General features: G+C 37.8%; 1 protein-coding gene across 2 annotated transcripts in view; it reads left to right on the top strand.

Annotated features, from left to right (window-relative positions):
* Nucleotides 1-7,104: 7,104 nt before the first annotated feature.
* LOC106665896 (lysophosphatidylcholine acyltransferase 1) overlaps nt 7,105-14,610 on the top strand; it is a 34,619-nt gene continuing 27,113 nt past the window's right edge. Inside the window, exon 1 of one of the 2 annotated variants that reach the window (XM_024227745.1) lies at nt 7,105-7,194. In XM_024227745.1, coding sequence (XP_024083513.1) covers nt 7,192-7,194 — 3 coding nt within the window. In that variant the 5' untranslated portion in view covers nt 7,105-7,191. Of the gene's footprint in view, nt 7,195-9,639; nt 9,928-14,610 lie in introns of those variants that run through there. The other variant, XM_014392701.2, reaches the window with a different exon arrangement.

A 14,610-nucleotide genomic window follows, 5' to 3' on the forward strand; every position in this document is an offset into this window, starting at 1 on the left:
AACTAAACACACTATTTATGTTTATGCCATATATTTCTTATTGTTTTTTTATTAAATAAAAAGAAGTTTTTATTTATTATAATAAAATATTGTAGCTCTGAAGAGGGACCAGGGCCGTGGTCGGAAATTCATTAGAAATTAAAATATACAGCATAAAAATAAATGGTGTGTTCAGTTGAAAAACTAACCAACGTTTTTTATTTAAAATATTTTTATCACCAAGTTAATTTAAAATGATTAAAAAAATAAACTTATGATTTTTCCTTCTTGAAGGTGGGATAATAGGTCATCTCAAAAAAACAACCAGTTTTTCTTTCAATCCACAACGTTCGGATTTATTTTAATCCTTCCTCAGGTGAGTTAAGTCACTTGGTTGTTGTTTTTTGAGATGACCTATTATCCCACCTTCGAGAAGGAAAAATCATAAGGTAAACTGTTGAGGTCGAAATAAAAAAAAATTAAATAAATATATCCTCAGCGATGACGTCACTGAATTATTCATCCTGGTGTATTAACCTACCTTACAGCACAACATAATTAGTAACAATTATTACTTTTTTCTTTGGAAAAAGTAAAGTTTTTTGAAATTTTGCTCATAAGAATGAGCATCTTAACCACTTGGCCCTTTTGTTAAAAAATAAACGATTATGGTGTCTCATTCAAAACGTCATTTCTCCCAAATAACTAACAATTTTTTATTTTCCATTCCAAAAATTTTTTCATTACGTAAAGTTTTCTTTTCACTCATTTCCTTGTAATAAAAAAAATGTGTTAAACAGGAAAAAAATCAAATTTGTTAATTTTAGTTATTTCTTCGTCCTTTACATCCTTAAGTAACATCAAAGGATGTCAATCTATAATGATTGCCAATAATTATTGATATAATGGAAAATAGTAATAAACTTCCTTTAAATTGTGACGTTTTTACCTTTCCTTAAGTCGATTTAAACATTTTATTTTTATTTTTTTCAGGTGGCGAAAAAAACTAGATCTTGAACTGGAAGGCGCTAGTGTCCAACACTTATGCAATACAGAAAAGCGTTGGTGGTTTAGCCTATTCAATTGATTTAAGGCAGTGTAAATTGGAATTATTATAAGTTAATTATTTATTATTCTATTGAGGGGCAAAGTATGTTTTAATTTTTTTTTGGGGGCGTCGGTGGCCGCAACGGTTTCGGCATTGACCCGGCGCCCATCACAGTAAGGTACTGGGTTCGAATCCAGCGGCCCTGCATTAGAACCCGACCCGACATTTTTTCATTTTTTTTTTCAAAAAATCGGCACCCCGAGGGTTCATATAATCTTGTAGTTGTAATATCCTCGTAATATATTGATTTAAGGCAGTGTAAATTGTAATTCTTATAAGTTAATTAATTATTTGAGGGTACAAGTAAGTCTTAAAGTTTTTTTGACACTGAATTACTCGATCTTAAAAATTCGCCTACTTTATTAATTACTTAATAATTACTTTATTAATTACTACTTTAATTACTGTTATATGTTTAAAAAAAAATAGTTTTGTTTGAAAACAGTAAATTGTTTTTGAAATTTTGCTCATAAGTAAGCCTCTGGTATTAAACGTATCCTCAGTTATAATAAGTCTCAGGGCGTCTCAGGATTGGTAATGGAACATAGATAGTTTTTGATAAAATAAAAGTCCAAAAAATTTGTGAAACGAGATATCCAAACTTCACGTCTTAGTCGACATTCCCATATAATGGAAACTCTCTTACATTAAAAATTATCTCAAAGTCAGATAAAAATCTAAATTCCCCTTCATCTAACCGACCTATTAGTTTCCTTCTCAATTTTTCGAAAAATTAATTCACAAAAGAATCAGCTATATTGTTACTTCCTACCACATTTTACCAGATTATTTATTTGGCTTTTGACCTCATCTTTCCACTACTCATCAACTTAACAGTTTCCGATTACTTTAATTCGTGTCTCGAACGGAAATTATACTCGACTGGATTATTTTGAGATTTTTCTCAGGCTTTCGACAAATTGTGGCTTGATTGACTATCATACAAATTAAAACTATTTTTACCCCAGGCCTATTATATAATTATACAATCCTACATCAAGGAGAATATTTTTCGTAGTGAACCAGGGATTTGAGACTTCCGAAATGATGGAAATTTTTGCGGGTGTGCCACAAGGGTCAATAGTCGCTCTGCTGTTGTACACAATTTTTACTTCTGACATGCCCACAAATGTATGCACATACAAAACTTTGGAACACACGATGAAAAAAGGATGATAGAAGAATTAGTTTTAAACAAAGGTTTAATTTGAAATAAAAAGGTTAATTTGAAGTTAAAAACATAAAGGATTTATTATTATTTCCCACAGTCAGAATGACGCAACATCGCAGTATACTCGCAAAATTTTAAAAAGAAATACAATTATTAGCGAAAAAACTTTGAGGAATGAAATTAGCTTTGAATGAAATTGAAATTAGATTTTAACATCACATGTACATGTGAATAACTTGGGAAAATGGTTTTTAGTTTAGTTATAAATAAGAAAAACGTAGTTAGGAGGAGAAAGTAGTGTCCGGCCTCCTCAGGACCCTTTAAAAACAATATTCACTCCGCTTTTCACATCTTAACAAAAGAACACCCAATATTAGAGTTGTTAACGCAATCAAAAGTATGTGGAAATGGAAGTGTGAAAACTCGGAATCACCAACAAAGAGGTGTAAAAAGAAACTTCAGAACGAATGGGAGAAGATTACAGACGGAGCCAGGCTGGGAGAAAAAAAACATCTTGCATCTATGTCAAATCGTTTGAACCGGACAAATAAACAACCGTATACGGTGCTAATCAGATTCTTCACAGGTGAACAATGAATCCAGTACAAGGGACGATGTCATCATATATTAGATTCAAAGCGATTCGAAGTCCTCATGTTGTACAAAAATTGGTATCGAAAGGAAAACCCATAAAATTTTGGTTCTTGGGGGAAAAAACCCGAATTTCTGCAGTGAAGGTCGCTTTTTGATATCTTGAGGTCAACATGGATCCTGATAGGCTGTACATCCTCCAGGATTTTATTTTAATCACCCTTGACATCTCGGACGACGGATGTCAATTGAAATGCTCGAACGAGAAGGGCAGGCTTTCTGATTGTCATATGCCATCACAACATAATCTAACCTCTTCTACCGTCTAAGTGTGAGGCTCCCTTCATCTATTCTTTTCTCTCTACGCCAGTTTGGCTAGGCCAAGCAATCTCTTTTTTCAGGCTTCCTTCACATTATCCTCCTGGACCGGTGCTGTCCTCCAGGTTCCTGTGGTCGATGATACTCCGAGGTCTACAGCATGTACAGTCTAAATCGAGAGGCTGCCTGCTGAGAAAATACTGAATCAATTGGCAGTACAATCGACTATGGACGTGGGGCAGAGTCATGATGGAGAAGGGACAATTATATACCTAAGAATTAAATTCCGACTAAAGTAAGGATTTTGGCGTAACGCGTAACAGGACGTATGTCGTTGATGTGAGCCTAAGCAATCGATGTGATGTCGAATATATTACAGACACAAGATTTGATCTTATTACTCCCCCAACTAAATGTTAAAATTAGGTTCACTAGTTTTCGCGGTCCGCTTGACCAATTAATATCTTTCAATTAATTAAGGTTTTTAGTTGAGATAAAAAAGTCAATGTCACGAGGGATTCGAACCCACGACCTTCGGCTAGATACGCCGCTACTCTATCACCTGAGCTATCGTGATTATGATCCACTCGGACACTGACTTCCCATCTCAACCCCACCTTTTGAATTTTCCCACCTTTTTGTCATTTTTCAACTAAAACTTTTCATCTCAACTAAAAACCTTAATTAATTGAAAGTTAAAATTAGGGATCTAGTAGTTCAGGACGTATATGCAAGAAAGCTTTTGAAACGAATTGCCCTGAATAAGGAAAACTGAACAATAAACATATAAACTTTATTGTAAGATTTTAAAGTTTCAAACTCTTGAAACTCATTGTTTTGCTCTGGTTAAAATATTTCCTAAGACTTGATCAATCCTTATTGTCTTTTAATCGTGGGAATATAAAATCTTAATGAGTTCGATTTCCCCTGAAAAGGGTTATGAATTTATGAGACAATCGAGTTTTCATTGTCGGTCTGGTGTCATGAACGGTTTAAACTTGAACAAGAATTGAAGGACACAAGGAAAAATGGGGGACCAGTAGAGAAAAAGGAAGGCCAACGAGTCCCGCTCGGTTACGAAACAGGTAGGCGGTGTATAGGGCGACTCAAGCTTTGGATTACACCAGCCAACTGAATAGACATGTCCTGAGGAGGTGTAGAGAGCGAACCGTTGCCTTGGAACTCCCCAAGCACAAAAATGAGGACAGCAGCCATAAGGGTCCTGGATGCTAAGGATATTAGAATCTTGGGGGTTTGGATACCTAGTGCCTCCTGTGTCTTCAAGGAGGCCGTAAGAGGTTCAAAGTACTCACAAACGAAGGTATTATATCTCGCTAAGACCGCGTATAACAAGCTAAACCGCGTACTAATCCCTGATTCTGGACATGTTGTTTCAAGTATCCTACCCAGAAAAAAAAGCGGGCGGAACGAAGAGCTGGATAATCTGTTCTGCCTATTTACCAGAGGACAGCACTCGACAACCACAGTTGTTGAAAGACGTCGTCTAGGTCAAAATCGTGGCATTAATGTAATGCAGATGCCTACGCTAGAGTTGACTCTTTTTATAGGAATATCGAGTAGTCTGGGGTTAGTGGATGACGTCTGGAGAGTAAAAGTAATTTATTAGCGTGAAAGGAAGGGGTTGCTTACAACCACGTCTCGAGGAATACCGAGTACTCTGGGGGAGTGAATGTGACGAGACATCTATGTTTGTTGTGATGTATGTATACATGTATTGTATGTTTTGTTTCTATATCAACGTAGTATATATTTGAAATCAGAGTAACCAGATCGAGACGCTCAAATGGTTGCAGTTTAAAACAAAATACGCGCGAAAGAAGAAAAAAAGAAGAAAAACATGCAGAGGGCCGGCGATGACCTCAGCTGTTTGTCGGCCCATAAACTTCCCACTTTATTATTATTATTACTGTTTAATAAATGAAAGAAAAAATTAAGTGTATTAATTAATTCTAAAAATGTTGGTGGCCATTGTCTTCCTTATAATACTATTGCACGTAACAAATCGGATCTTTCCTCGTCGTACGTGGTACAGTTCAAGATAATTTATTCCCAATTTTGGGCTCCGCCCCAAGCGCATCCCTAAGAGTCATCCTCGATGATGAACGTTTTTTAGCAATGGATAAAAGGAACTGTAGGAGGAGGTCCAACTGAGCACTGCAGCTGTACAGTTTATTGTTTTTTATTCCTGGCTCCATTTTCTCCATTTTGTGGGAGCTCGCAACATACGTGAGAATTGAGCTCCCGGTGTGCCAGTGTTCTTCCATCGAAGTGACTCATTTTGGGGGTTGGGACCAAAATCAGGGTCGCTGAGATCCGATCCCGTTCCAGACCGTCCATTAATGAGTGTCAGTTTCTCTCAATTGCGGCCACCGGTTCCCTTAGGCGTCAGAAAAAAGTCCAAACGACGGTGGGGATCGAACCCACGCCGGCGGTATTTACTAACCGACAGTCTGACGCCTTAACCACTACCACTGCCTGGACGGGTGAGGTCCTCCAGGTTCGGGGGAGGGTGTATGGCCGTCTGTACCACAGAGTAACTTAAATGTTTCAAAATCAGCCCAATGTTACAATGGGAATGGTTTCGTGGTGGCGCGTGGTGACGCACCTGGCGGGAACTTAGACAGAGGCTGTCTTCTATCTGTGACCTTCGTGAAGCTTGCCTATGGCCAGCGTAAAAACCCCCGGCCTCACGGGAGACGTTGCGACCGGACGACAGCGTGTAAGCGTTGAGGACGTGATGATCATGCTATAGTCCCTCGAATGCGTAAGTAAGCGGATGGAAGCGGGTAGTGAAGCGGTGTTTCTGACTCGAGTATGCTGTGCATTGTTGTGCGTATGACCGGCGTGGTACCCTTGGGGAAGCGAAGAATCGGACCACTAGGCTGAGCCTATGGCGTCCCTCGAATGCCCATGGCAGGTGTAGGCTGAGCTCGATAAGAGACTTTACCGTAGGCGGTGCTCATCTAGGGTGTGGTTAGCAATTCCAATTTAAACTAAACCGCTGCCGGGGCGTTCCTGGAAGTTTCTACGCTAGGGGAGCCTCTATGCTCAGGGAGATAGAGTGGCCTTCTCTATCTAGGGAGTACGCGGGAGAACGGGCTGATGTATTTCGGCCTGTTAGCCATTTGCGTGCGGCATACGACCCGATGCACAATGCGAACCCGACCATTCGGAGTGGACAAGCGGAGAGCGAAGTTATCTCGGCTCTTAGGGGCTGGGGCGCCTCTACACCAATGCTGCGACGGTAACACTATTCCGTCGTATGCGGAGGTGCGTCAGCTCTCATCTTTAGAATCAAAACGTCCGATAAGGCCGAAAAGGCCAGGTGCTGACGCTAAAGATCCTCTTGTCTTGTTGACGATGAGTTCTCGGGAACGGAATGTCCTCCAGGTTCCTGTGGTGGATGATACTCCGAGGTCTATCGCACGTACGGTCTAAATGCGGACGAGAGGCTGTCTGCTGAGAAAATACTGAACCAACTGGCAGTTCAATCGTCTCTGGACGGCGCGGAACAGCGTCAAGATGAAGAACGGACAATTATATACCTAAGAATTAAATTCCGACTAAAGTAAGGATTTTGAAGTAACACGTAACAGGACGGAGGTCGTTGATGTCACCCTAATACATTACAGACACAAGATTTGATCTTATTACTCCCCCACTAAATGTTAAAATTAGTGAAAAACGAATTGCCCTGAATAAGGAAAAACAGAACAATAGACATATGAACTTGGTTGTAAGATTTAAAGGATCATACACTGGAAACACGTTGTTTTGCTCCTGTTAAAATATTTGCTAAGACATGATCATTCCTCATTGTATTATAATCGTGAGAATATAAAAAATTAATGAGTTTGGTAATGCTGAAAAGTGTTATGAATTTATGAGTCAATCGCGTTTTCATTGTCGGTCTGGTGTCATGGACGGTTTAAACTTGCAGATAAATGTTTTAAGAGTTTAATTAAGTCTTTTTTGAAAAATATGCTATGGAATAACAGCAAAGATGGTGAGTTGTCGATTTGGCTATTTCTCATTGCTGCTTGTAGATTAAAATAAAAAACACGACGATAACCAGGCCACTGTGAGAACAATTTATTTTGTGGTGCTACTGCGACTTATATAAATCTATTGTAGAACCCCTACAAATTATAACCTAATCTTGGAAAATGCATTTTTTCTTATAAGACTAAGTACTTTCCTCAGTACCTCTTCGCGTTTGGTAAGAAAATTGCTTTACAGAAGCAGCTGTTACCTAAACGGGCTTACGCTTCACATGCATATATGTGCCGTTGCCTCTGGTCCCTGCTGACACAGTCGGCATGTTTTTCTCTCTGCTTTGCACGTCTTCTTTAGGTGATAGTTAAGAGGGCAGTGACTAGGTCTATAATTTTTCTTGCAATCTTGCTTGCTGAGAGTTCCTTCGCTTTCTTTTTAAGAGATTTATAAGTGCCTTATCCTTGTACCTTGGTCCTGGTTTTCTTTGTCAAGCCATTTTTACAGTTCAAACTTAACCACACACTCCGGGGCACCTATTGTGGTTCTGGTCCCATGGGTGAGAGGGCTACCACTTTTTTGGCTAGTTGGTCAGCCTGCTAATTTCTGCTAATTTGTTAATAACCATGTGTTTTCCTGTTAAGCAATTTAGGCATTAACAGACAAGACTGGAGTTGAAAGCGTACGCATTTAGTGCCTTAACTACCTGACTGCCTCAGAGTGCATCTGTCATTTTATTTATTGACTCCTGTGCAGTTTTATTGTATGGACCTCAGCTTGGAAAATTGTTAGGATTAGTCTAAATGAAGTGTATATTTCTGCCTTTTACCATCTGTCTACCATATTATGGCTAATTCCTGAAACCTCTGGCTACCTTTCTTCCAAAGACCTCTTTTATCTATGACCACTCGGAAGGGTCTGAGCTTTTCTCTCATTTTGTCAGGTACCGTTTTAATTCCTCATTAAATTTGGCTTATTTTTCTTGGGGGCGTATTGCCTGGGCGCGTTCTTAGACGTAGCACAGGCTTTCGACATGGTCTGGCATCGAGGCATACGTTTTAAACTTATGTCTTCCTACCCTCTCATTATTACCTTTTATTGAAATCCTACCGAACTGATCGTTGTTCAAAGTGAGGTGCGGCAATGAATTCTCGGAAGTCAATCACAGGCCGGTGTACGGCAAGGTAGTATCCTTGGTCCTGTGTTATATATCAATTATACTGCTGACCTACCAATACATCCTGACACTATTATCACCACCTACGCGGACGACACCGCAATCCTATTCTCTAACTCGAATCCTTTCCAAGTTACCTCCAACATCCAGGAACACTTTGAGCTTATCGAAGACTGGTGTAGAAAATGGAGGACAAGACTGAACGAAGAAAAAGGCACTCAGTGTACTTTTACGCTGAAAAAGCCGTCTTGCCCTCCATTGTACATCAACAACAAAGAGATACCAGTTTCCACTCAAGTTGCGACTATATCTCGACAGCAGACTGACGTGGAATCCCCGCACAAGACTTAAAAAACAGCAACTTAATACAAGACTTGGACTACTACGAAGACTTTTACGACCGAAATGGACTTTGACAATTAAGACAAAGCTAACACTGTACAAGACTTTACTGAGACCAATATGGACATGCGGAGTGGAACTGGGGCACTGCCAAGCCTTCCAATATACAGCGCATCCAGTCATTCCAATCGAAAGTCTTTAGACAATTTTTCAAAGCACCTTACTATGTCACTACCCTCACTATCCACAAAGACCTCAACATCCTTTTGTCGACGAAATAATCCGGTCCAGATTGCAAACTTTCCACACCAGCCTTTCGAACCATCCTAACCATACTGCTCGAGTTCTATCCACTCATTCCCATCCTGATAACAGTCCACGTCGCCTCAACCGACGAAGTCCTCGGGACCTCCTTGACCCTTAATCATACACACCAAGTGCCAGCAATGGCTGGCTCCTCAAAGCATGTGATCTACCGGCGCAGTGCTGGGATTAGTGCTAGTGCTGTGCTGAGTGATATATTAATCATGTGTACATATTTGTATAGTATACTATCCTGTATAGGTAACAAATAAATTAAAAAAAAATTTCTTGGGTCTCTGGAGTCTGTTGGCCCACTCAGAAGCCACCTCTTGCACATAAGTAAGGGTGGTAAGTCGAGTGCGGTTTTCATTGATGTAGTGGGGCAGGTTACCGAAAGTGACATTAATTGGACCAGTCGAAAATTGACAGTCTATCAATTTGAAGGAAATTGCCAACAAATTATGTTTTCGAAAAGAGAAAATACCTATAAGGTGTAGGATAGGTGAGTAGTTAAGAGTTAGCACACTAGGTGACTGAAAAAAACACCTAGAGATTGTTTATTGACATACTTTTATACAGTGGTCGTTTTCATTCGTACGGATCCGAAAGATCGGAAAAACTATATTTTCCTAAAAAGCGAAAAGGGGGAAGAAAGAGAGAGTGCGGGACGGTGAAAGGTGGGGGATGATGAGTGAATGGGCCAGCCGGATAGACTCAGTCCCTCGCCAGGACGAAAACCGTTCGTACCGTTCTTGTCATCGCACCGATAATATTTTACGTAAAACTGAATAAAATAATAATTGTTAAACAAAAATGAAAACGATGAAGGGCAAGTGTGTGACCGAAGACCTGCTCAAGACGTCGGACATGGTGAACCCGTTCGTTCACCACTTGGAACTGACGACCACTTACGAAAAGCTCAAGGTAAATGAAATTTATATTTGAATAAAGAAACAATGGACGGTTGTTGATTTATTAATCGACTAATGACCCAGGGTCAGGGATTACTACAAACGCAGAGGTGCTAAAACTAATACTGTTTACGTTCTTCAATTTTCTACCTTGCCTCCAAGAAAAAATTCCCTAAGTGATTTTCCAATTTAAAAAAAATTAAAAATTGACCGTTTTCATGTTCGATCCTGGTTGGTTAAGACTCGCGACAGTGTTGTGGCCTGACCAGAAAGTAACCCAGCCCAAAAAAAAAAAATATATATATATATATATTTTTTTTTTTGAATTTATCGTAATAAAGATAATATCTGTTCATAATATAATAAATAATAAAATAATTGCATTTTAAATAACAACAACCAGTGAGAGTGTTATTGTTTTTTTTCTCTCTTCCGGATGCTATTATCACAAGGCGGGGAATCTATTCTAATTCTACCCAAAACCTTGAAATAAAAGATCACCTTTGCCTTGGATTTTCTTTTCTAATGCAGACGCGAATTGGGGGCGTTGGAACAATTTGAAAGTTTTCTGAAAGATATATTTAATAATAAAACATGTACACACATAATACACTGGATCGTTTTTCCCGGCGGATTTGAATAAAGTAAACATAGTCCGTCACACGTGTATGGCCTATCAGTGAGAGAAAACTATCAGCAATTGTGTAACATTCACTGAGCTACAGAACACACGGTATGTCCTATACAAAACCTAAGAAAAAATATTTTCTTTTTCTTTCTCTTACACAGTCTCTCTCTCTCTCTCTCTCTCTCTCTCTCTCTCTCTATCTCTCACCCTGACTGCCTCTCTTATTCTTTCTAACTCTCTCTCATTTTCCCTATCTGTTTGCCCTGTTTGTCTCTTTATTTCTTTCTCTCTCTTACTGTTTCTCCTTCTTTTATTTTTGTTCTCTTTCTTTCTTTCCCTCTACTTCTGTCTTAATCTCTGTTTTTTCTCTATCAGTCCAACTTTTTTTAAATTTAAGTTTCTGACTGTCTCTCTGCTCTCTTTCCTCTCTTTCTTTGCCTGTCTCGTTTTTACTCTCTGTTTGTCTTCTTTCTGATTTTGACTTTTTATCTCTCACACACACACATTTTTTCTCTATATTTATCTTTCTCTCCCTGACTGCTTCTCTCTCTCCGTTTGTCTGTTTCTGTCTCTTTATTTATTTCTCTCTCTTACTGAATGACCTTTTATTTTTGTTCTCTTTCTTTCTTTCTTTCCCTCTCCTTCTTTCATAATCTCTTTTTTTCTCTATCTGTCCAATTTTTTTCTATTTCAGTTTCTGACTGTCTCTCTGTTCTCTTTCCTCTCTTTCTTTGCCTGTCTCGTTTTTACTCTCTGTTTGTCCTCTTTCTGCTTTTGACTTTCTCTCTCACTCTCTCTCTAACTATCTATCTATCTCTCCCTGACTGCTTCTCTTATTCTTTCTAACTCTGTCTCATTTTCCCTCTCTGTTTGTCCTGTTTCTGTCACTTTATTTCTTTCTCTCTCTTACTGTTTGTCCTTCATTTTTTGTTCTCGTTCTTCCTTCCATTCCCTCTCCTCCTGTCATAATCTCTTTTTTCTCTATCTGTCCATTTTTTCTATTCCAGTTTCTGACTGTCCCTCTGCTCTCATTTTTATCTTTCTTGGCCTGTCTCATTTGTAACTTTGTTTGTCTTCTTTCTGCTTTTTATTTTCTCTCACTCTATGTATCTCTCTTTCTCTGTCTGTTAATGTTTGTCCTTCTTTTTTCTACCTTTGGTCTCTTTTTTCTTCCTTTCTCTCTCTATCTCTCTTCCATATATCTCCCACTCTTTCTCTCTCCCTGCCTTTGTCTGTTTCTTTCTGAATTGTTTTCTCTGTCTTACTTTTTTCCTTCTTTATATTGTCAGAATCTCTCTCACTTTTTCTCATTCTTTTTCTCTCTCTCTCCCTTCTTCTCTGTTTCTGTTTGTCTGTTTACTTATTTCTCTATCTTACTTTTCTCTTATTTTTGTCAGTTATTTATCCCACTCCTCTTCATCTCTGTTTGACCTTTTTGGCCATTCTTTTTTTTCTGGTTTTCTTTTACCATTTCTTGCATTCTTCTCTATTTATCAAAAGAACACGAATAAACCCATGTCTTATTCAAGACTGATTGAAATCTAAGTACATTTTGTCCTGAAAAAACTTGAATAGACTATTGAAAAAATTTACAAAGCTTTTTTTCTTCAAAGAGGTTTTTCTGATCGTAAAACCCTAGAGGCGGGGTATGACAGTCGTGTGCGGCCTATTCTAAACCTCTTTTCTGTTTCCAGTCGCCGATTGAAACGTATTTTTAATTTTGTTTCTTTCGTACCAGTAAGGAAATTGAAAATGGATTCGAAAAGATCCAAATATGGTAGAATGCATAAGGCAATGTGATAAAAGCAGTGTGTGACCTATCCTAAACCCCATGGATTCATTTATCTTTGTTTTTATTACGAGGCAAACTGAAATGTTATGCTTCTGACGAACTGAAGAAAATCGATAGACAAAATTAATCCAGATTTGGAAGCCGAATAAGACCAGGACTATCAAGTTTCAAAACGTTGTTTGATAAACGTGTATGACCAATCCTAAATCTCTTATAATCAATTTTCTCCCTTTCTCTCGTTCACCCCTTTTTCTATAATAGTTTTAATTATGTAATTTTGCTTTCTATACTAATACTTTGCGATCTTGGAGGTTTTCTCGGATTGGCTGACGTTAATTTATCCAATTTGTTTTTCGTAGGAAGTCATAAATTTGACTTCACGCAATGAGTCTTAATTTCTTTTTTTTATTCACACATGCGCCCCTTTTCGAGAAAAGAGGGCCGAGGACGAATTTTCTACAGGCGAATTTATCACGCCTGTCGGTTTTTAATGGGCTTCATAAAATGGCCAACTTGTCACGGGCTCACCGTCCGTCCTTGTACTGCCACCTTTGGACCAAACCGAATTCCCTCGGATCAAAATTAAATCAAAGAAATTGTTACTAACAAAATGTTTGCTATACTTAAAACAGAGAAATGAGACTGGATTCCACGACAAAAAAAATTGATTGTGCCAAAAAACTTTCTGGGATAATGAAGAAACTTAAGTACCAAGATTATTTTGTAAGAAGACTTCAAACTTTAACTTATTTCATTATATATATAATTTGATGTTATTTTTGTTCTTTTTCCTAGAAAAATTCTAGAATTATTATTATTATTTTATTAACTAGGATGCGCAATAGCAATTAATAATAAATCAAATGATAAAAATTTAATTAAACGACAAAAATGTATAAAAGAATATACAGGAAGTGACAAAGAATGTTGAAAATTTGTGGAAAAGAACCGCAATATATAAACGAAACAAACGAAATTGCCATGATCAGTATTTAATTTTTTTACGAGGGTAAATTAACTACGAGGTCAACCCTCGGGGTGCCGGTGTTTTTGGGAAAAAGCCCATTTGTACGTACGTTTCCAATGAAGGGCCGCTGGATTCGAACCCGGGACCTTTACCTTACAGTGACGAGCGCCCAAGAATTTTAGAAACCTTAGCAATCGTCTGGTTGTTTTGGAAGAAAGAGTAGATAGGAAAATTTTTTCAGGGCCTGGCTGTTGTTATTTTATTTTCTCAGCAGGTGATGAAGTTTTCAATTTTGATTTTGAAAGAAAAAAAATCGTTCTCCTGAAAGTATTTTCTCGTATAAAATTGAACTGCATATCTTTATGTTACCAGAATGTCATGACTAGGATTTATATGTGAAATAAAATATGTACTTATAATATAATTTTTTATTTGTTAACAAACAAGTAAGTAAAAAAGAAAAAAAATTACGATAATAAAAACAGTTGAGGATTTTTTAAACGATTTTTTTACGAGGGGTTCGCAACAGCAGAGGTCATATAAACCCTCAGGGTGACGGTGTTTTTGAAAAAAAAAAAAACCATTTGTAAGTACGTTTCCAATTTGTATGTTGTATGATGAATGTTGTATAATGCAGGGCCGCTGGATTCGAACCAGGGACCTTTACCTTACAGTGACGAGCGCCGGGTCAACGCCTAAACCGTTGCGGCCACCGACGCCCCAAACGAATTTTTTAATTTACACACATTAGTTGAATGATGTATTAATATGATTACAACCTACTTAACAATTATTTAATTCCAGTTATTTAAATATGTTCCAAGGCAATTACGAAAAAAAAAAATTCTCTTGACCTAATACTTTCCGCATAAAATGAATTTCCAACTAGCATAGCTGAAGATGTGCTGTTGCCAATTGATAAATAATATAATCATCATAGCATGATTTTAAAAAAATGTCATTTATGATGCCTTCAGTTAAAAATTTATCTTGCATTGCTTGGGATAGACTATTTAAGAGTAAAGATTTGGAATATTTTTCTTTATAGAACAGTTCATTCTCAGATATATCTTTATCTAAAAAGAGCTATGGACGTCCTAAAGTCCCGCCTGTACTTATAATTTACAAAAAAGCTCTTATAATTAAAAAAAAACAGTGACATACAAAATCTATAAAAGTGTTATCTAGTTACTAGCTAAAGTCTCAGATTAGAGAGTCCAATGTAAAAGTTTGGAAAAAAGCTGGTTATGCCAATTGTAATAAGTCGGTAGGAAGACTAATGTGGGTGGTCCTAATGGATAGTATATAA

Source organism: Cimex lectularius, unplaced genomic scaffold, assembly GCF_000648675.2.
Source record: "Cimex lectularius strain Harlan isolate CLEC.00 unplaced genomic scaffold, Clec_2.1 scaffold109, whole genome shotgun sequence".
Lineage (NCBI taxonomy): Eukaryota > Metazoa > Arthropoda > Insecta > Hemiptera > Cimicidae > Cimex > Cimex lectularius.